The sequence below is a fragment of the Ambystoma mexicanum genome, chromosome 11, assembly GCF_040938575.1.
Source record: "Ambystoma mexicanum isolate Mex_15411 chromosome 11, UKY_AmexF1_1, whole genome shotgun sequence".
NCBI classification, from domain to species: domain Eukaryota; kingdom Metazoa; phylum Chordata; class Amphibia; order Caudata; family Ambystomatidae; genus Ambystoma; species Ambystoma mexicanum.
The window spans coordinates 1,369,700,336-1,369,722,064 of record NC_090934.1 but is presented as its reverse complement, the minus strand read 5'-3'; the positions used below and the strand labels follow the sequence as shown (position 1 = coordinate 1,369,722,064).

Here is a 21,729-nt window from a genome sequence, read left to right as displayed (position 1 = left end):
TGCCGGTGGCATTCTCCATAGCGGGATTGGCGGTCTGGGTCCACTAGGAGCCCATTGCATAATCAGCGGTGAGTGATTGGATATGGTTCTGCCTAGATACAATGTGGAGTCTACTTGTTGAGCCAGCTCACGATCTATGAACAGATAGTCTATCCTCGTGTGGACCTTGTGCGGGGCCGAGTAATAAGAATAGCACCTCTCGGTGCGATGTTGTTCCCTCCAGATGTCCACTAGGTCGAGCTGCTCTATTGTGGTGTTTAGCGCGTTAGATGCAGGGTTATTTAAATGACGGGGGGGTCTGATCTGTCCATAGCTCCGTTCCTGATGCAGTTGAAGTCGCCACCCCATATGAAGGCACTCTCTCTGCGAAGAATCATTTTAGCACTGAGCATTTCGAGGGGTGAGGGTATTCAGTGTTGCGGAAAGTATGAGTTCACCAGGCAGACTGGCGTGGATTCGATAGTACCCCATATAATTAGATATCTGCCCTCATTGTCGGCTTCATAGTCCAATAGCTGGAAGGGCACAGTCGGGTTCACCCATGTGAACACTCCTCTAGCAAATTTGGAGTATTGCGCCCCTCTTCCGATCCCACCCCATCTTTCGGATAATTTGGCTGTGGATTCTTCCGTGAGGTGAGTTTCTTGAAGCATCGCTATCGATACCTTTTTCCTGCGCAGGTAAGAGTGGATCCGATTCCTTCTCAGGTACGTGCCCATACCCCTCACATTCCACGTCATCACCTTAAATTGGAGTGCCATTGAGTTGGTGTCTTGGTTTCATCTTTCCGGTCGCCCCAGTTTTCACGGGGCGGCCCTTTCTCCAGGTGGTAAGGCTCTCCCCCTGGGTTCTGGTGTTTTCTCATCCTCTGCCCCCAAGGGCCTCCGGTCTCATGCTTCCCCTCTCCTAATATTTCGAGGACTGTGGTGTGAACAAAACAATTAACAAAACTGGAACTGGTGCGCCCAGAAACGACAAGTTCATTCTGGTGATCAGGCGCTCTCGTACCGTCAGGACCCATCCGGGTGTCAGGCACGAGGGAGGTCGGTCAGGCAACTGGCCTGTCCTGAACTGTTCGTGGGGTTGGCTCTGTGCCTGGCGTGGGCCGAGCGAGGGCCGCATCTACGTTGCTAACTGTTGGGTGATTTTACTTTCTCTTTGGTCATTTGCCTTGCGTCCGAGTTAGCTTTATGAGTCATGGATTCGTCCATGCCTCAAGCGCAGGGGATTCTTCAGTTTTCCGTGGGTTGAGGATCTTTATCTGTGGCTAGATTGTTGTCTTCCAGCCACATGTTTGCAGCTGCTGGGGATTCCAAGAAGATCGCCCTCCCCTTGTGGATCACTTTCAGTCTGGAGGGGTATAACAGCATGTACTTCAGGTTCAGTTGCCTGAGTCAGGCTTTAATCGGCACAAATGAGTTCCTCTCCCGTTTGACTTTCGGGGTGCAATCGGGGTAGATTGTGATCCTAGAGCTCCCGCGTTCAATGGGGCCCTCCTCTCTGGAGTGCCGGAGGATGGTCTCTCTATCCTGGAAGTTGAGTACTTTAGCGATTATAGGGCGAGGATGTGAGCCCTGTGGGGGTCTCTTCTGAAGTGATCTATGCGCCCTTTCATTTGAGAATCCTTGCGTTAGTCTTCCAGCGCCCACCTCCTGTTGTATCAGGGATTCTATATAGGCTGTCGGGTTCGAGCCCTCACTTCCTTCCGGGACCCCAAGTATTCTGATGTTGGCGCGTCTGTCCCGGCCCTCAGCCTCCTCAGCCCTGGCCTCAAGTGTGAACACCTTTCGTTCCAGGACCAGTACCTTAGCTCTCAGCTCCACTGTGTCGTCTGACGTCTCTTTTATGGTTCTTTCGGCAGTGGTCACTCTTTCTGTTAGGTTGCGGGCATCCTGGCGCATGAGTTGTAGCTCGGATTTAAACCCCCTCGATTCTGGAATCTATAAATGTGCGCAGTGATGCAATTGCCTCCAGCACCTGGGCTTGATTTTCGGGGGAGTCCGCCGGTTTTGCTTGGGGAGGTTCGGGGGTGGAAGTGCGTGGTTGCGGAGAAGTTTTCACTTTAGCAGATACATACGTGTCCATGGTGCTTGTTTTCGTCTTATTCCTGGCCGCCATGATGAGGGGCGTTCAGAGACGCCACTCAGTTGTGTGGGGGTAGATGGTAGTGGACGTCGCTTCCTCAGCAATGCCCCCACCAGCCCAGTGATTTTGGTGTGCGGTCTGGGGGAGCTTATGGTTCCGGAGGTGGGGTGGTCCATTTTTCGCAGGGTCAGTGTTCAAGTTCTCGGAGGGGCACACAACAGCACATGTTCGATTGGTTCATGCCCTCAACCAGTGCTCTCCTCACCTCCACCTTCTTTTGCTGTCGATGGCGGGGCTCCCCGCACCAGGGGGGGGCAGCGTGTCCACTCACGGTGCCGTAGTCCAGGGCCCGGGCCCAGTCTCCCCGGACGGGAGCGCCCGGTTGTCTCCCCGGTCGGTAGCTGTGGCAACAGAAGATCGGACCCGGGTGGAGGGGGACACTCCTCCTCCTTGTTTCGATTGTGGCAGCAGCTTGTGGATCGGCTTCGCTGCGAAGGCGGCTAGCGTTTTCCTCCGGCATCGGCTTCAAGAGATGGCCGCCATCCTAGGTCCCGCCAGCAGAGGGGGGGGGACGTTTGCCGGGAAGAATCCGTGGGTCTGGAGGTCTGAACCCAGGAGAAAACTACAGTATCGTGTCCGGGGTCGGTTCTCCTTCCCTCGGAACCAGTTCTTTCCGTCTCAGGTGTGATTTCAGGCAGGCAAAAGAATCAAGATACGGCCTCTTGGCCGGAGCACAGCGACTCAGCTTCCACTCGCCATGAGCTCCAGGCCACGCCCCCTAGTTTTTTGTTGAGGTAGGGAAATACCCCCTATATTAGGGACAGGCAGGTATTTTCCAAACACTTATTATTTAATAAAGGTTTATAGTAATCACCATGAGTCCTTTGTGTCTGCGTCTCATTCCTGGTCCACACACTAAACTCTTGGAGTTCCCCAGTTCACTATAACTGGGGTTGCCTCTAAGAAATCTGTCCACTACGCCAGATACTAGAAATTCATCTTAACATCGGGTGCTTACATTGATGGCTTGAAGCATGAAACAAACCACCCTCCCCGCCCACCAATCCTCAGTACCATGAGTTGGCCTTAGTGTTGAATGAAGTGCTATAGAGAACACAAACATTATTTTCTTTATGTCCAGAGCAAGACATAACTTATTTACTTTTTGATTCTGTCTATCCCACTCCCTTGCCTATTGTTACCAACAACATTACTCCCCACATGTCATACTCTTGGATAAGGTTGCCTTCTGATGAGGCTTGTCAGCCCCAGAATTATTATTCAGGAACTTACTTATGGTACCATAAATAGACAGCAGGTATTTTAAGCGTACATATCTACCAGGGTTGCTGAAGCATAATCTCTAGCTCCCCATGCACCCAACACAACCCAATCTCTATCTCGTAATACACGAAAACTGCCCCGGAAACCAGTATGTATAACAGCTCAAAACATACTTTTCTGTGTACAGCAGTATGGACGAACATGAATCCATACTAATATAAGCATTTAGCCTTGCCGAACTCCCTCCATGTGTGTGCAAAAAACTTTCCTGCTTTCTTTTCTTTCTTACATCATAATAGCTCATGCTATTCTTCCCAGGAGACAAAGCTCCGAATACACCGAGCAGGAGCACAATATGCATTAGACAAGGATTGCGCACTTTGAAGCTACTGCAGTAGTGATTTAGTTCAGTACAATACCAAAGTAACATAACAGAACATAAAAAACTAACAGTAGTGTGCAACAAACTACTTTGGGTCGCCAACCTCTTACATTCCCACCTCCCTCTCACCTGTTGCTTGCCTCATCTCAACACACGTATAGGAAAAGAAAGACAGGCTGGAAGTACAAATGCAGATACAGAAACACGTATTTCTCATTGGTAAGGGGCTACTTTGAGCCATTTTTATTGTTTTGGAGCCCCAAGAATCTGTGGTCAGGAAATGGTTCAGAAACGGCTACAATTCCTCAAAATAATCTTAGACTACTGCCAAAAGTTTGCTTTTACAAAAAAACCATATAAGACAGATCTTGCAGTGTCTGCATGTCTTATTCAAAGTCTCTATTAGTGGGAATAGGAAAAATGAGAGGGCCCATGGATACAAATACAAACACTGCAAAATCTATGTTACATCGTTTTTAGTCAGTTAAATCGTTTTTAGTCAGGGGCTTTTTTTTTTAGGTATTGTGGCCAATTATGAGCCATTTCTATTTTCAGGGACATGCAAATCTGTTGTCATAAAAATGTCTCAAAAGGAGCTATCATTTTTCACAATAGCTTAGCATACCTTAAGGCACCATTGGGAGGGAAAACGCAGTGCTTTGTGGTCTCAACGGAGGAGACACTTTCAACCAAAAATCAGACAACCTATTTATACAGCACTTCATACTGATCCACTTCTAGCTGCTGTAATTGGTGTTACTATTATTAACCACCCATGCTACTTAATTCATCCACCTGATGAGGATTCATGGCTGGCACAACCCAACTGAGGAATCGAGCACATGTTGCATGGCATTGTCCTGTTCCTAAGGCAAGTGTGTTGCGATCAAATCTTCCGCCGATAATCACAACACTGGACCAGGTATTAACAACATTTTTCAGCTACGACATCAACGTTACATGTCTTTTTAGCCACTGTGTGTTTGTTTGGTTAAAGATCTAGATATAGTACATAATAGTTTGTAATTATTTACGTACCTTTGTGATAAAAGGTGTAATGAACACAAAAAACACGTCATACAAAAGCAGAAGGACCAGCAGAATCACACATGCCTAGAAAAGAAATTAAGAAACAAAGTTAATTTCATTTTTAAAGTACAATTGCAAGTATATTACAATGGCAGTGCTAGGTCTCCTATCAAGAACAACTATTTCAAAAAATTAAACAATTTATTAAAAAAATGCCTCTCATCATAAGTTTGCAGGTATCCTAGCCGTTATTCCTCCACGATACTGGCAAAGGGTAACACTGTTACTGGCACTCGGTCCAGCGGTATTACCGCCGGATTACAAGTGCCGGTAAGGGTTGTAAATCCCATTCCATGGAGGGGGGATTTGCCTGTATTACCGTCACAGTAATAATGGCTATTTTTGCCAGTAGGTTGGCAAAATTACATCCAGCTCTTAGCTGGAGGCAAGTCCTCCACCCCACTGTCAAATTTGTACTTTGCCGGTGTGGAAACATGTCGGTATACGGTAATACTGGCATGTTAATTCTGCACCAGCAAAGTTGTAATGAGGATGAATAGGTCTTCCCTAAATAACGAGTACATTTAGGGAACATCAATATATGCACTACATGCAATGTGACGATTCATGGGATCTTGTCACTCCTCCCCAAGAGGAGCACTTCCCTGTGAGGATAAGGAGGTGAGCCTGCTATGCAACATTCCCCCTAGGGCTGGCGGAAAGCAGGACCTCACAGGGAGAGACTCCCCTCTTGGGGATAAGGACTTCAGTCCAGGAACTCCCTGGAACCTCTTCCGAGAAGATAACCAGAACACCAAAGAACCAAAACCTTCCCTCTAAACCAGTCACTATTTGCTACTGCAATATTATCCGCAAATATCCCCAAAAGAAACAAAGGACTGTGTGCCTACGCTTGGGAGAGCCCAACGCTTCCCCATAAAAACCAAGGCAGAACCAATGAAAGATGTTCTTGTCTTCAGAGCCCTTAAGTTTGAAACAGGGGCAAAGAAAGTAGAAGGGGGATGCGGAGCGGTCTGTTGTCAGACAGATGCTCGGAACCTGGAGAAGAACGAAGCACTGAGGAGTCTGAAACTCGACTTGGGTGCCAGAAGAAGACCTGGAAGCAGTGGCGGCACCCAGAGAGGGTGGGCGGTGTGGTCCTCGAACAACTCGGAGACCGTACCAGGACGGGCTCAGCAGGGCCGCAAGCTGAAGGAGGTAGGAATGGAAACTGACAGATTGTCAGTCAGAGAAACCTGGACCTGCGAGAAGAACCAGTTACGCCAGCCCGTGCAAGAGAGGTCACGGGAGCAGTGGGAGACCCGGGCTGGGAAAGAGGGTGTGGGGCTAATGAAGAGTACCAAGGGACCAATCATACTCATCCTAGTATAATTGAATATTGGAAAGCTAGTGAAGACATTTGCTTAAAGCTAAAAGAAAGTTGGAAAGAAAGAAAGGAGTGGAAAGGGGCCAATCGCCTCTGTACAACAGAAGGACTATTCGTGGAACTTAATAAATGGGCCAGGGGGGAACAGACTTACCAGAAGTAGGGAAGCAACACAGAGACATTGCTAGACTTGGACAAAAGGAAGACCCAGAGTCTCTGGTCATCGAAATAAGGAACTGTACCCACAGTAGAAAAGGGGAAGACCCGGAGAAACAAGAGCCCCTTTGAAGAAATAAAGGAACTTATTCAGAATATCACCAGAAGCATCCCAAGAGAGACTGGTTGAGGCTGTAGAAGAAGCCTGTCCAGGAGAATGTAGTAATTCTCCTGGACCCCTTTTTTCTTTTGGGCCTTTTTGAATAGCGGTAGGGACAGAACAGGGTAGTTTGGGATGGAGGACAGACTATTACTTTGGACAATTTCACTGATGACAAGTACCCTAGTTAGTTTTATGTAAGGCAGGGAAAGCACCCTACTATTAGAGGTAGATAGGCTTTCTTACAATATATACATATATATAAAACTGAAAATCTGTTAGTTTGTTCCTTATACAATTCCTCAGCAAATTCTGCACAGTTACCTGTGAGGACCCTCTGGACGTCACTGGCTACATAACATGAGGACACCCTACCCCGTTCCCCGTATTTCAGCCCCAGCATGCATGAGACAGTAGCCTGGAAGTGGCGAAACATCAAGTTGGGCATAATTTCTTTGTTTTGTTAAGTAGATTTTATTAGCATTTTCAAACTAGAGACAATTAGTAATTCCCCCTCCCCTGCCTCTCCCCCCAAACCCACACCCCTCCCCTGTCCCAGATGTATTCCCTTCCCTACAACCTGCTCCAATTCTCCTGCCGTGCCCATCCAGTAGGCCCCCTGTGTTCACCGTCCAGGCTAACCCTTTCCGGATCTCCCTCAACCCTACCCCTGACTCCCATTGACCCTCTTCGGGCCACCTACAGTGTTTCGTGACTCTGTGTTCTTCCTCTGCCGTGGCCCTGACACTACTAGACTTCGGGAGCCCACGCAAACCATCTGCAGTCAAATCACCCCCAGAAGTTACATTTTCCTTGGGCACCATGCTCCCTGTGAGTCTTGCTGAAGAAATGTCAAAGTTAAATCCCATTCCATAAGGAAACATTGGTGGTCTCCCCGGATAGAGTATGTAACCCACACTAGTGCAACAAAGTTCCAGATTTTTCCCACCCATTCATGTTCATTGGGGGGTTCCTTATTTTTCCATTTCTGGGCAATCACCAGTACACCTGTGATCATCAGGATAACATATGCCTTCCTTTGTGACTTGTCGGTAACCCCTCCAACACCACCCCCATCCCAGGATGACTAGCCCCTGGCCTCCCATTAGTCGCAGCCCAAATATCTCATCCATTGCTGCCCGAATAATGGCCCAATATGATTAAATTTGCGGGCATTCTTACCAGACATGTCTCCACGTCCCCACTTCCCTGCAATCCATTCTGCATGTTTCTGGGGCAGTTGGACAGTATTTGAGTAGCTTCTCCGGGGGGAGATGCCATTGGATCATCATCTTAACCCACATTTCCTGGATTTGGATAGCCTGTGTGAGTTTAGAGATTTGTACACACAGGTCCATTGTTCCATCTCAATCGGGTGCCCCACCAACGTCTCCCATTGTTCCATATAGCTCAATTTCCAACTCTCCTCCTCTTCTTTAATGATGCCATATAATGCCACCACAATATGTTTAACCCCAGAGTCCGCTTTGGTGTATTTTTTAAAAGGGGTAAGGTCCCTGGTGGCCACCCTCCTGATCGCGGGAGGCAGCAGCCAGTGTCTTAAATAGAAGTAGTGCAATCTCTCCCTCTCACCTATATTGAAGTCCTGTTTGCAATGGCTAAACATGTTCAACTCTTGCCCGCTGAACAGGCTCTAATTTTACAGCACCCCTCGCCTCTTTTTTTTAATCCTCCGCCCCTCCTCCCCGGTGTAAATTGAGGATTTCCAAACAGGGGGGGGTCAGCGGGGAAGGGAAGGTGGTCAATTCCGCCCTTCTCACTGACTCATTCCATGCTTCTCCCACTAGCGTCTGTGAGAAACCAAAGGGTGTCTCACCCACTAGTCCTCAGGGACTTGACATCCAGGTGGCCAGGACACGGCCATTGCTTTTGGATCCAGTTCCTAGGGGTGGACCAATGCGGGAGGGTCACACGGGTGAGGGGTCTTCAGGGAGTGTGGGTGTAGTAGCCGATGGCGAGATGCAGTATTTCCCCCCCCCCTTTTTTGTACACCTAACCGATCCTATTTTTAGGATTCTCCGATTTCCCACCCCCCGCCAGCTTTCGTTAGAAACACTGGGCCGAGTAAGAGGGTGACTGAGTAACAAGATTAACTCTTATACATCACACTGGACATGTCCCGCTAATCGGGTCAGGCCAAGTCAGGCACTTGACTTTAAGTGCGTACATCCGATACCAATTAGCTCTCCTCACACGGATAAAAGGTGGAACATAGAGACACACTCTGAGCAAGGTGGAACACGAGAAAAATCAGAACTTCCGGGGCAAAGACGAACCTACTGGAGCAGAGTGACAGACCAAGGGACGAGAGCAGCGGGTCGAGAACCCCAGGAGTTCCCAACCGGAGGCTGTTACCGCCAAAGGGCCATGAGAGACATGTGGAGAAGGTAAATCCCAAACCAGAAGGCTGCTTGCGTTTCAAGGATGCCAGCGACCCTCCCGGGTGAACAGCAGAGTTGGGCAGGTGAGGCCAAGCCTGTGGTGCTAACCTTGACTCGTGAATTGGAAAACTGTAAAGACAAGAAAGAAACGCACACAGCCGGTGAGTTGGCAATCGACCTGAGAGACCGGGTGTTTGGTAAGGAAAGATTTAAGTTGAAGAAAGGCAGATCTGTGAATGAACTCTGAAGTAAGGATAGCTGTGAAACCAGTGATACTGAGTAACAGAGTGGTCCGGAGGAAGTAGCCCACTCGAAAGTCTCAGTGAAAGGTGAATTGTTTGTAGCGATAAAGTGAATGAACTGTAAAAGCGAAGTGATCAAGATTAACCCTGAGAGAAGGGGAGAGTAAAAAGCTGAACGTTGAACTTTGAGTCGAAGTGGTCCTGCGGAGGTCTGTAGAGAAAGCCACGCACATTCGAAAGTCTTCAACATCCGGAAACGGTCTAAGCCCGACTGAGGGATACCCGAAGTGTAATAAGTTTGGGGAAGGGAGCCATCTGCAAGTATTGTTGAACTTTTGTTTTGAAGAGTTCTGAGCCCTACATAGGGGGACAGGCGTGCACTTTTTGTTGAACGTTGTTTGGAAGACTGGAAAGTGAGACTAACGTGGAAGGCCAGGCGTGCCTCGAGACACGTTTTGAACTGTTTTTGTGTTAAAAAACCTGAGCCAGTGTGCGTCATCCTGCCTACGTGGACCGCCTTACTCTGTGCTGTCTAACGTGGAGAGGATAGCTGATTCAGCCATATTTATTTCTTATATTTGAACACTTATTTTCCTTTACATACATATCTCCTTTATACATTTTTTGTACACGAGATAGGGCATGCATTAGGTTTTATTAGCATAGGCCATTTTGATTTGACGGACTCAACTAGGACTGTTTTATTTATCATTTGATGGTCAAGACTACTCTTAGTTATAGAGCAAAGTAGGAGTTTTTCCAAACCCAAAGACTTTAAAAAAGCTTTTACAAATGGTACCTTTTGTGTCAGTCATACTTGTGATACCATGCCGCCCATACCAATCCCAATACCACTGCAGTACATGTTTGCTGGCCTATCTTCCCTTGGTCGCCAAAGAACCTTGCGGGGGCTGTGGAGGTGGTGCTATACAGCATATATCCATAAGGACGAGACCCTAAGGGAAGAAATAGTGGAATATTTCCAAAACAATCGGTCAGGAGGGGCAGGCTGCCAAATGATATGGGATGCATTCAAAATATTATTGAACTAACTAATTCTGACACAGTGTGCACCCCTACAACCACACCAATTCTATGCATTCAAAGCCACCCTGAGGGGGACACTTCTAGCTCTGAAATCTAGAAGGGACAGGCAGAGAAGGCTGTTGGAACTGGTTTTGGAGACCAAGCTAAAACAAATAATGCCTCGAATGGTGGAGGGAGCTCGAGGTGCTGTCAGGAGGGTGCATTGAGGAATCAAGGGCCAACTGGAAGCCCTACAATTGCAAGCAGCCAATCGGTCGATGCTCTTCCTCAAACAGAGGTATTACATCAAAGCTAACAAAGCAGACCGACTGCTAGCAAGGATACCAAGGAAGAAAGAAACGTCAAGAACTATACTAAAAATTAGAAAAAGAAGGGGACAAGGTTAGTTCAGTTCTGCCAGATATTATGTAGACGTTCATGGCATACTATTCCTCTTTGTATGAATCGGACAATCCTACACAACAGGCCCAAAATAGTTACCTTGAAGGGTGCCTGCTACCTAGAATTACCAGCCTGGTGCGGCAAGAGCTGGAGGGGGACATCACGCCTGAGGAAGTACGAGTGGCGATAGCGACTCTCCCAGGGGGGAAAGTGCTGGGCCCAGATGGATACTCATCTGGCTTTTATAAAAACCTTCAAACCACTTGATCAGCTCCTCCCAAAGCTCATCAAACCGGGCCAGTCTGGTTTCATAAAAGGCAGACAGACCCACGACAGCATACAGAGGGTTAGCCACCTCGTTGAAAAGGCTAACAAGGCTGGGATTCCGGCCCTAATCTTAGCTTTAGACACCGAAAAGGCGTTCAACAGGGTTGAATGGCAATTCCTCTTCTGCACCATGGAGAAGATGGGATTTGGGGCTAAATTCCTGTCCATGATAAAAACGAACTATCGCAGGCCCTCGTTACGCCTGGCTATCAATGGACATCTATGCAAAGGTATCCCTGTCTCTAGAGGTACGAAGCTGGGGGGGGTGTCTTCTCTCCCCTTTGCTCTATGCTATCCACTTGGAGCTACTCCTGACCCCCAATCAGGCCACCAGGGAAATGGAAGGGGTTCCCTTTGGAGAGGTGGAGCACAAACTAGCAGCCTTCGCAGGCGACTTCCTGTTAACGATTACGAATCCAGAGCAGACTTTTGGGGGGATTGACCGTGTACTAAGGCAGTTTGGAGAGGCGGCTGGCCTAAGAATAAATGCACACAAATCGGAGGTGTTGAACCTAACGGTTTCGCCAGATAAGATACAGGAGTTGAAGGAGGTCCTCCCATATAAATGGGCAAACAAAGCAATAAAATACCTGGGAGTGATGATTACTAGTTCGCTGGATGCGTCTTTTAGGGTCAACTTCCCAGCCCTTACTAGAGAAGGTCTGAAAGATGATGTCCGAGTGAGGACCCCTAGCAATATCATGGATGGGGAGAATTCATGTTTTGAAAATGGTGGTCCTTCAGAAATTACTCTATTATTTTATGGCTCTGCCAATATGGGTGTCCATCACATACTTTAGGTCCCTACAAAAATGCATGGTGGCATTCATTTGGAACAGAAAAAAAAATATGGTGAAGAGACAAGCTATGAGGGCCCCGAGGAGCAAAGGAGGTCTAGGGAAGCCACATTTCAGGGTGTACTACCTAGCATTGCAACTCAAAGTAATTTGAGACTGGTTTAGGGATGATCGTGGGAAGGTATGGAGATCCATAGGTTGGGCATCATTTTAAGCGTCTCGATGCGAGGAACAAAACTAAGAGGTCTGTATGGGACCTCGAAAGCCACGTTTCAAGGCCCTAGGATGCACAATGTCCAAGATATTTGCACCGTAATACACGGAATTGGAGAATCATCACAGTTGTCGTAAAAAGGACCAGACAAAGCTCATGTGAAGCATCTCAATGCCAGGAACAAAACTAAGATGTTCATATGCGACATTGAAAACCATGTTTCAAGACCCTATGACACACCGTTTCCCAGATATTTGCACCGCAGTGCACTGCACCGTGACGTGCCAGGGTGAGGCAACAGGTAAGGCCCAAGTATGTTGCAGCATGCCAACTCTCGCCTCCCCTCCACGTCTGCTCCAGGGTATGTAAGCCAGCCAAATGCACCGATTCTCAGTGCAGTTTACTTCAGAGTGCAAAAGCACATCAAGCGATAAGCGACTCGAAAAGTGAGCTACATGATCATTGATGTTAATGAGAGTGTTTCATTTCTGTCTACTGAACCAGTCCGTAGTACGGATACTTTTTGCTAGTTATTTAAGTAAATCTACTTGTGCAAATGCAACCAGATACTTCGTCTCCTTCTGACCTATGTGATGAATCAGAGAGGATTCCCCCAGAAAACCTGGCCTGGTACCTGGCCTGGTACCCTTCTAATGTGGCCAGGGAAAAGCAGACACTTCCTGATCCTGACCCTGGGGGTGGTGTTCTGCGGGAGGATCACATGGGGGAGTAGGTCAGGAGCAATGGGAAAACCCCTTCAATAACTTTCCAGAGACCCTACCATCTTAATGTAAGATCAAAACTGTAAAAAGAAGTCAGTGGAACATTGTGGATTTCAAGTCCCATAATGCCCAAAGTATTGGGACGAGGAAGAGGGATTTAGATGGCATTAGATTGCAAGATGCAGTCTTGTGATTCTAATGACCCACATCTCAGAGGGTCTAGTGAGTATAAAGGCCCCCCTCAGGTGCAGGCCAAAAGAAGAAGCAGAAGGAGTATTGGTCAAGACCCCATATTGCAGTGGCAACAGAAGTTGAAGGGAAACCGAGGCACTGCAGCCGCCGCTAGTTGTGAAGCAGATACCGCATTCGTGAGGCTGTATGCAGAGGTTGAGCAGCGGGGAAGCGTTGTTCCAAAAAACCTTCCCCATCGTGACCTGTTATGCAGAGGTTGCACGGCAGGAAGAGTTAATTCAAGAAGCTTTACCCACTGTAACTTGTACTCTGGTGCCAGGCGAGCACCAGAGTGCTTGGGAGCGAGGAACACTCCCCACCCGACCGACATGGGCCGCCAGAAGCAGAGAGAAGCAGCTTACCTTTCAGTGGGAAGCTAAGGAAGCAGAAGCAGCAGTGGCAACGGAGCATGCAGATGCATATACAGTACTCTGAGTTCCCTAGTGGTGTATGACCCTGGAATGCTCCGTAATCACCCGCTGACCAATACTGAGAATATTGAATACCAAATTAATGTAAAGAGACTACAGTGGCAGATTAAGATATACCAATTTAATATTGGCTAAAGTGGCAGAATAAAAAGCTTGAGAGTAAACAAGGAGGTTGTGCTTGTAATTGCAAAGGTCTAAATAACTGCCTAAACCTAAAGAGGGCAATCTTAAAAAGAAGGTAATAAGAACTACCATTGCCAAAGCCAAAATCCAAAGCAGTATTATCTCAGCCAAAGAAAAGCAAGCGTGATAAAAAGCCCTAATCGGTGGTTGGTTGATGTAAGAGTGGGAAAACAAGAGTGGTAGAAGAGTTTCCCTCCTGACAAAGTATTCAGGAGGAGAGCAGCATAATCTGCATTACATGTGACAATCACAGCATCTATGCGATTACTGTGACAACCGAAAAAGTTGACTTTTTTTATTTCAACCCCCCTTTCGACCACATATACGTGCAGGGGGAGACCCCTGCAGCCTCCCTGCATTCATTATATACTACACCCACCGCGCCCAACCCACATATATGTGGGATGTAAAGGGGATTGGGAAAAAAAAAAAACTGTCCGCATTTTCGGTAGTCGCAGTTCATTGGTCACAGTAATGGTACGATCCCCCATCACAAATGTGGAACCAACAGTACCAATGTGTTACATGTTTTTCAAGAAGAAGTAGACTATACTGAAGTTGTTGATACTGATATTGTTGAAAGTCAAGACTTTGTTGTAGCAGAAGAGGAGCCCTACTGACAGAAATCATTCAGTAGGAGCGAAGCATAACTTGCATTGCCTGTGGCAGAAGAACAAATTACTTTCTTACCTGGTAACGTTCTTTCGATGGGATGGTCCGACGACGTATTCCATATCTATGACATATCTATGACATGTAATCACCACAGCTGTGCTGCTTCGGAAACTTTTTCGGCGTCTGCGTCCTGCGTCGATGACGTCGATGCGCCGTCGTCGAGGACCTCCTCCGACGTCCGACGTCATCCGATGTGATAAGTAGGACGCACGACGCCCATAGCCTCAGTTGTAGTTTTTTCCCCCAGAACGTGTGACATAAGTCAACTGCCAGTCAGACACAAAGCCTTGCGGAACGTAAGCTGCAATCGCAAAAGAAATTCTGTAGCGGGGAAGGCAGGGCGGGAGCGATATGGAATACGTCGTCGGACCATCCCATTGAAAGAACGTTACCAGGTAAGAAAGTAACTTGTTCTTCGAGGGGATTGGGTCCTCCGACGTATTCCATATCTATGACAGACTCCCAAAGCAGTACCAAAGCAAGGAGGAGGAAAAAAATTTAGAATCAAAATGTAGAATAGCCAATCAAATAGCAGAGCAAAGGACCGCCTTGCCAAAGGCCAGATCCTGTGCTCGGATGGAATCAAGGGAATAGTGATGTACAAATGTATGTACTGAAGCCCAGGTGGCTGCATCACAGATGTTGCGAATAGGAACACCCCTCTGCAGGGCAGTAGACGCAGCCATACCCCTGGTAGAATGGGCCCGCAAGCCAGCCGGTGGGTCCTTACCCGCCAAACGGTAGCACTCCGAGATGGACAAAATAATCCAGCGAGACAAAGTCTGTTTCGTCACAGCTTGCCCCAAACGCTTTGCAGCGTAACCAATAAAGAGTTGATCATCCACTCTGACCCGGGACATGCGTGAAACATAAAAGCTTAAAGCTCTCCTAGGATCAAGCCTATGGAGCCTCTTCCTTACCAGGATGCGGAGGAGGATAGAATGCCGGAAGAACAACCTTCTGGGCCAAATGAAATTCCGTCACTACCTTCGGAAGAAAAGAAGGACGAACTCTAAGGACAACCCTGTCCTTGTGAAATACAGTGAAGGGAGGCTTAACTGAAAGTGCCTGTAACTCACTCACTCTGCGAGCGGAAGTAACCGCAACTAAAAACACAGTTTTCAGAGTTAACAGCCTCAAAGGGCAAGAATGTAAAGGCTCAAACGGAGCACCCATAAGAAACTTAAGAACCAGGTTTAAATCCCAACCGGGCACCAGGAAAGGTGACGGAGGGAACACATTAGTGAGCCCTTTCAGGAACTGTGAAATCAAAGGGATTTTAAAGTAAGAACACTCTTCAGACGAGCGCTTAAAGATGGACAGCGCCGCCAGGTAACCCTTAACGGTACCCACTTGCAAGCCCCTGTGGGCCAAAGAAAGTAAAAAGGACAGAACCATGGGGATGTCACATGCAAAAGGATCCACATTCTGAACCCTGCACCAGTCGCAGAACTTACGCCAACGGCAACGGTACAGAGACTTTGTTGCCGGTCTTCGGGCCGAAAGCAACACCTCCATCACGTCCTCAGGGAGGTCCCAATCCTTATACCTCAACCTTTCAGAAGCCAAGCGTGAAGGTTGAGGGATCTGACCTCTGGATGGAGATCCTGACCCCCCCTCCCGTGAGAGCAGATCGTCTCGGTAGGGAAGACGACGTGGAGGGCAGATGGATAAGTCGAGAAGGTCCGGGTACCACGTCCTCCAAGCCCACGCCGGGGCAATGAGGATCATCCGGGAACCGAACTTCCGTAACCTCCGCAGCACTTGCGGGATGACGGGGACTGGAGGAAACGCGTACAGCAGCGGGAATGACCACTCCACCACGAACGCGTCTCCTAAGGCTCCTTCTGGAGGAAATTCCCGCGAGCAAAACCTTTCGCACTTCCGGTTGACACTGGAGGCGAAGAGATCCACTTGAGGGGTCCCCCAAAGGGCGAAGATCTCCAAGAGAATCTCCTGAGCCAACTCCCACTCGTGAGAGATCGCGCTCTGCCTGCTCAGAGCGTCCGCCGTCACGTTTTCGGCTCCGGCCAGATGAACTGCCGAGATCGAAACTTCCTGCTGGATGGCCCAGAACTCGAGCTGCATCGCCTCTCTGCACAGAGGAAGTGACCCTGCCCCCCCCTTTTTGTTGAGGTAGTGCATGGCCACTGTGTTGTCCGTCAGGATCAGGACATTCTTCCCTCGCACAGACGGCAGAAAAGCCTTCAGGGCTAGCCTGACGGCCCTCAGCTCCAACAGATTGATATGGAGTCTGGACTCTGACGGAGACCAACGACCGCTGACTGTCAGCCCGTTGGCATGAGCTCCCCATCCCGTGAGGGATGCATCCGTCACAATCGTCACCTTCGGCCAGGGAAGCCAAAATGGAGCCCCCTTCATCAAGTTGCCTTCGACGGCCCACCACAGAAGGTCCCGGGCGACCGAGGACGGCACCTCGCCAACCGCAAACCTCAGGTACTTCTTGTGCTTGGGATGGATCGGCACATGGAAGTAAGCATCCTTGAGGTCGAGTGACACCAACCAGTCCTGAAGCTGAAGGGCCTGGAGGACTTGAGAGAGAGTAACCATCTTGAACTTGTCCTTCCTGAGGAGTTTGTTCAAACCGCGCAAGTCCATGATGGGTCTCAATCCCCCGTCTTTCTTCGAAACCAAAAAATAAGGGGAATACCATCCCTTGTTCCTCTCCGCTACAGGCACCAGTTCTATGGCGCCCTTCTCCAGCAGGGCTTGAATTTCCTGCGCAAGGAGCGGATCCGGACTCTGCAAAGAGAGGTTCCCCGGTGGATTGTCGCGAGGCCTGTGCCGAAAAGGAAGACAGTAGCCGTGGGTTATGATCTCCAGAACCCACACATCTGAAGTAATGGCTTGCCACTCTACAAGATGCTGCGCCAGCCTTCCCCCAACCGGCGAACCATGGGACATGGCCTCACGACTGAGTGGGAGCGGCTACGGCGTTACCTGAGGGCACAGAGGCAACTGCCCGAGCGGCCTTGGCACCACGGGTACCCTGTCGTCCACCTCTGGTACCCCTGCGTTGGCCTCTTTGACTGCCAGCTCCTCTCGCTTTACTGAAGGAGGAGTAATAGCGAAAGGAACCACCCCTCCACTGCTGTCCCCTAGGACGAAAAGGCGGAGGTTGGCGAACTGCAGCGCCCAACGACTTCGCTGCAGCTTTTGAGGTCTGCAACCTCTCAAGGCTCTCGTCAGCCTTGCTGCCAAAAAGGTGTTCACCATCAAAGGGCATGTTGAGGAGCCGGGACTGCACATCAGGCGCAAACCCCGACTTCCGCAACCACGCAAACCTGCGTATCACGGTGCTCGCCGCCATGGACCTACTGACGCATTCAGCTAAGTCCAAACCCGACTGAACGGACTCACACATGGCATCCTTACCATCCTGGACCATAGCAAGGAAACCATCCCGTTCATCCCCTTCGGGAACATGTTCAGCCGCTAACGCAACACAGTTCCACAGAGTGTGCGTGAAACGTGACAAGGCACAAATGGAGTTGGCCGCCTGAAGCGCCATACCACCAGAAGAAAACACTTTCTTCGCCCAGCCATCAAAACGTTTGTCGTCCCTATCAGGAGGGATGGTAGAGTACGACGCCTGCTTCGCCGGGGCCGTGGCCGCCTGCACCACCAAACTCTCCGGAGTGGGGTGCCTGGTCAAGTAGCAGGGGTCGCTACTGGCTGGACGGTATTTTCGCGACAAAGACCTGCCCACCGCCGGGAGACTCTCCGGAGCAGTCCAAGCCGCCGCCGCCCTTCTCTGTAAAGCCATATGGAACGGCAGTACCGGGTCAGTTGGGGGACCAACATCAAGGATGTCTGTCAGATCATCCTGCACAAACTCCCCTGGGGGAGCAGACCATCCCAAGTACTCAGAAACCCTAGCCATAAGGCGCTGGTACGAGGAATCAGCATGAGAGCCAGGCTCAGGCCTACAAAACTCCACCTCCGGAGAGGTGTCCAGTCCACTGGCATCATGCAGTGACTGTCTCAACTCGTCAAACTGACTATGGCCCGAGACAATGTCATCCGGAACCTGACTAGGAACCAGGCCATCAGAATCCTCATCCGCCTCTGAAATATAGTCCAGGTGGCGAAAAGAAGGCACTCGAGAGTGCTTGCTCTTAACCAGAGCCTTCCTAGGGGGTCCACCCGTGCCCTGGGGTACCTCCGACACGAAAGGCATCGATGGCGTCGAGCGAATCGGCACCAGCGTCGAGAGAACCGGCATCGGCGCCGAGAGGATCGGCGTCGACGTCGAGGAAATCGGCGTCGACGTCAGATGCAGCGCCTCCAGATTCGGCGGCGTCGACACAGCCCTCGAGGCCGGAGCCCCGAGCGTGTCCCTCGACGACCTGAGCGTCGACGGCATCGACGACTTCCTCGGAGCCAGAGCCTCGAGAAAGCCTGTCGACGCCCTCGACGCCACAGACGTCGAAGCCTTCTTCGAAGACCTCACAGGTGCACACGGTCTCGAACGCGTCGAGGACCAGGACCTGGAACGGGTACGTCGAGAACGAGTCCCCTTGTCCGAACGGGACCTCTCCCGTGACTCGTGCCGACCACTCCTGCGAGCGGTGTCTCTCGACCTCACACGACCGACCCCACTCGGGGGCGCGGACGGCTGAGTACCCTGCGACTCAAGAATCGCCAACATCTGCTTCCCGAAGGAAGCCCATTCCTCCGGCGTCGCACGGCCCGAGGGGTAAGCGACGTGCCGGGCAGAGCCCTCCGAAGAGGACCTGGAAGACGACCGAAGTCGGCGCTTCCGAGAATGCCTCCTAGAAGGAGACCCACGAGACTTCCGACGATGACACGGAGAGTCACCCCTCGAATCATCCGTCGAAAGCCCCGCAGACTTCGACTTCCGGGGCTTGGACACCCGACCTACCGACAACTTCTTCTTACGTTCGCGCAAGGCTTTGGACGTGAGCGACTGGCAGTCGATACAGTCATCCGTGTCGTGGGCCTCCCCGAGGCACCAGAGGCAGGCGTCGTGCGAGTCCGTCACCGACATCTTGGACCCACACTCCCCGCACTTCTTGAAACCCGGACGCGGGGTCGAAGACGAAGTAGACATCTTCAGAAGGATTTTCACAAACAAACAAACAGGTTCGAAGAACCGAGAAGAACAGAACTCCAAAGAGTCGAGGCGTTTAAACCGAGAAACACGAAGCAACACGTTCGCGGAAAAAACGGAACTGAGGCTATGGGCGTCGTGCGTCCTACTTATCACATCGGATGACGTCGGACGTCGGAGGAGGTCCTCGACGACGGCGCATCGACGTCATCGACGCAGGACGCAGACGCCGAAAAAGTTTCCGAAGCAGCACAGCTGTGGTGATTACATGTCATAGATATGTCATAGATATGGAATACGTCGGAGGACCCAATCCCCTCGAAATAGCACCAGGGTTTTTCATGTCTTTTCAGAAGAAGTATTCATTACCAAGTTGTTCAAAGTGAATTTTACCACATGTAGCAGAGTTAGACGCTTGTTGTCCTGGCAGCAGAGTACAGCAGGGCAAGGGACCTGCCAGGTGAGTCGACCAGGTGTTGTTGACGTACTATGCTGTGGTTAGACAGAGAAGAAGAAGTGGCAAAGATCACTACCTTGTTTTGTAAACTCATCCTGACAAAACCTTGCTGTTGCTAAAATTGAACTGTGGAAGTGCTTTTATTTCCAAAGACGAGGTTGTGTTGTACTCTTTGTTACGAGTGGAGAGACAAAGAGTTATTTCTTTTGAACTGTTGGAAAGTCCAAGAGAGAGACTTTTGGACATGGTCGGATTGGCCCCTCTGCCTTTCGGCCTGTGGCCGGGGCGTAATCGTCCATGGGGGGGGCAGAGGCCGGTTTTTGGCCAGGCCTGGGCCGATTTGAAAAAAAAAAACTATGAGAAAAAAATGGGTTTTTTTCAAACATTTTTTATAAACAGCCTTTCATCCTTCTTAGGTCGATAAATGAGTACCAACACAGGTTGGGTGATATTGCGTAAGTGCTATACAATAACATATTATCATCTGGTCTTGGACGTCTGCTTGCACTTCCATAATTTGTCAATATGGATCTATACACACATATATTAATGATACATATGGTGATCCATTCTTGTATGAAATGTAGATCACATTAGTGAAATCATAACCATATTTTTCGTAGTGTACTTAGGAACAATGCCATTTGATGCCACTTCCTGTTTTGTCAAGGGGTGAAAGGTCGTGTTTCATCGTTTCCCGGGATGACACATTGGGATGGGGTCATCACTTCTGGTGATGTCATCAGAGGCCAAGGGTTGCAAGGCGACTGGTGGACCACTTTTTTGAGGCAAGGGGTGGGACACTTTTTTTGGGTGACCGGACCTATTTCTTGTCCCAGTCCAACCCTGCTTTTGGAGTAAGAAGAGAATCTTATGATCAGAACTTATACGTATAATGGAACTTTCCTAATCTGGAACTGTCGATACAAATTCCTTTTTTGATCTGGGGAAGGGAACATTACACAGGGAACTTGCACAAAGACCCTCATACCAAGCATCGTTTGTTGTCAGTACAGTTTACATGACAAGTCACAGGAGATAGCAGGTCGTACAATGGAGACAGTAAATGCATTCCCCAGCTGCCTTCAAGCAGCCTCATATTCACCATAGGTTTAATAGGTAAGCCGTCACACACTTCCCTGTAATGGGAGGTTCGTTCACATAGCATCGCGCACACTGATGCATTCATGCAATAGCCATGGAGACAGAGACTGGTGACATCCAATAGCAGAATGAACTGTAATTCCAAGTAGCGGACAACACCTTTATTGGTTCAGTCGGTGGAGCCATGCGGGATGTGGAGATCAATTAAAAAGAGGAAACCTTTGAAATCCAGCATCCAAAGCCATCTCCGACTCTTCAGCAAAACTGCTAAGCATGGCCTCGGGAGGCAGATGCCTGCTGCTATAAAAGCAGTTTTTAGTCAACACTGGGGTTAGAGAAACAGGGGGAAGTAGACCACAGATAAAGGGAGAGAAGAGAGGAACAATCTGGAGAGGTGCAATAGTAGGAGCAGGAGGTAAAAAGCAGAAGGAATAGAGGAAAGGCATGGAGAGGGGCGTAGACGTTGAACGAGACAGACAGTGGAATGCAATAATGAGGAAGGAGCAGGAGGACGAAGAGAGGGGAGAGGAGGCATGCCCAACAAGGAGAGAACAAGAAAGTACAGAAGGGTGAAAACAGAATTGATGAAAAAGATTTCTCCTTTGGCAACTTTCCCTCAATAGTTTCTATGGACCCCCAAACTTTTTAACCTGTTCTGACCTTTTGAGGGGAGTCTTTTGCTCATTTGTTATGTGGAAGCTGATCAGTCCTTCAGACTATCAGTACTGGAATAGTATGTTTCCCTTTTATACTTTTTGACATTGCATACAGTATCTTACATTGCAATGGGGATACCTTTGTATGACTCTAGCTTTTTACAATTGGGATTTTTTTTTACTTTTATCACGTTTACTGTGTATGACTACTAAACATAGCTAGTGTCCTGAAATAGCAGTGCCACAAGTATTTTGCTTGTTCTTTGGCCATAATGTAGTTTG

General features: G+C 49.2%; 1 protein-coding gene across 4 annotated transcripts in view; it reads right to left on the bottom strand.

The window, feature by feature from the left end:
• The window catches only part of SPPL2A (signal peptide peptidase like 2A), an 846,443-nt gene that overhangs the window by 262,286 nt on the left and 562,428 nt on the right, over positions 1–21,729 (bottom strand). For all 4 annotated transcript variants that reach the window (XM_069624951.1, XM_069624952.1, XM_069624953.1 and 1 more), the window contains exon 10: positions 4,790–4,864. In XM_069624951.1, coding sequence (XP_069481052.1) covers positions 4,790–4,864 — 75 coding nt within the window. The remainder of the gene's footprint in view (positions 1–4,789; positions 4,865–21,729) is intronic.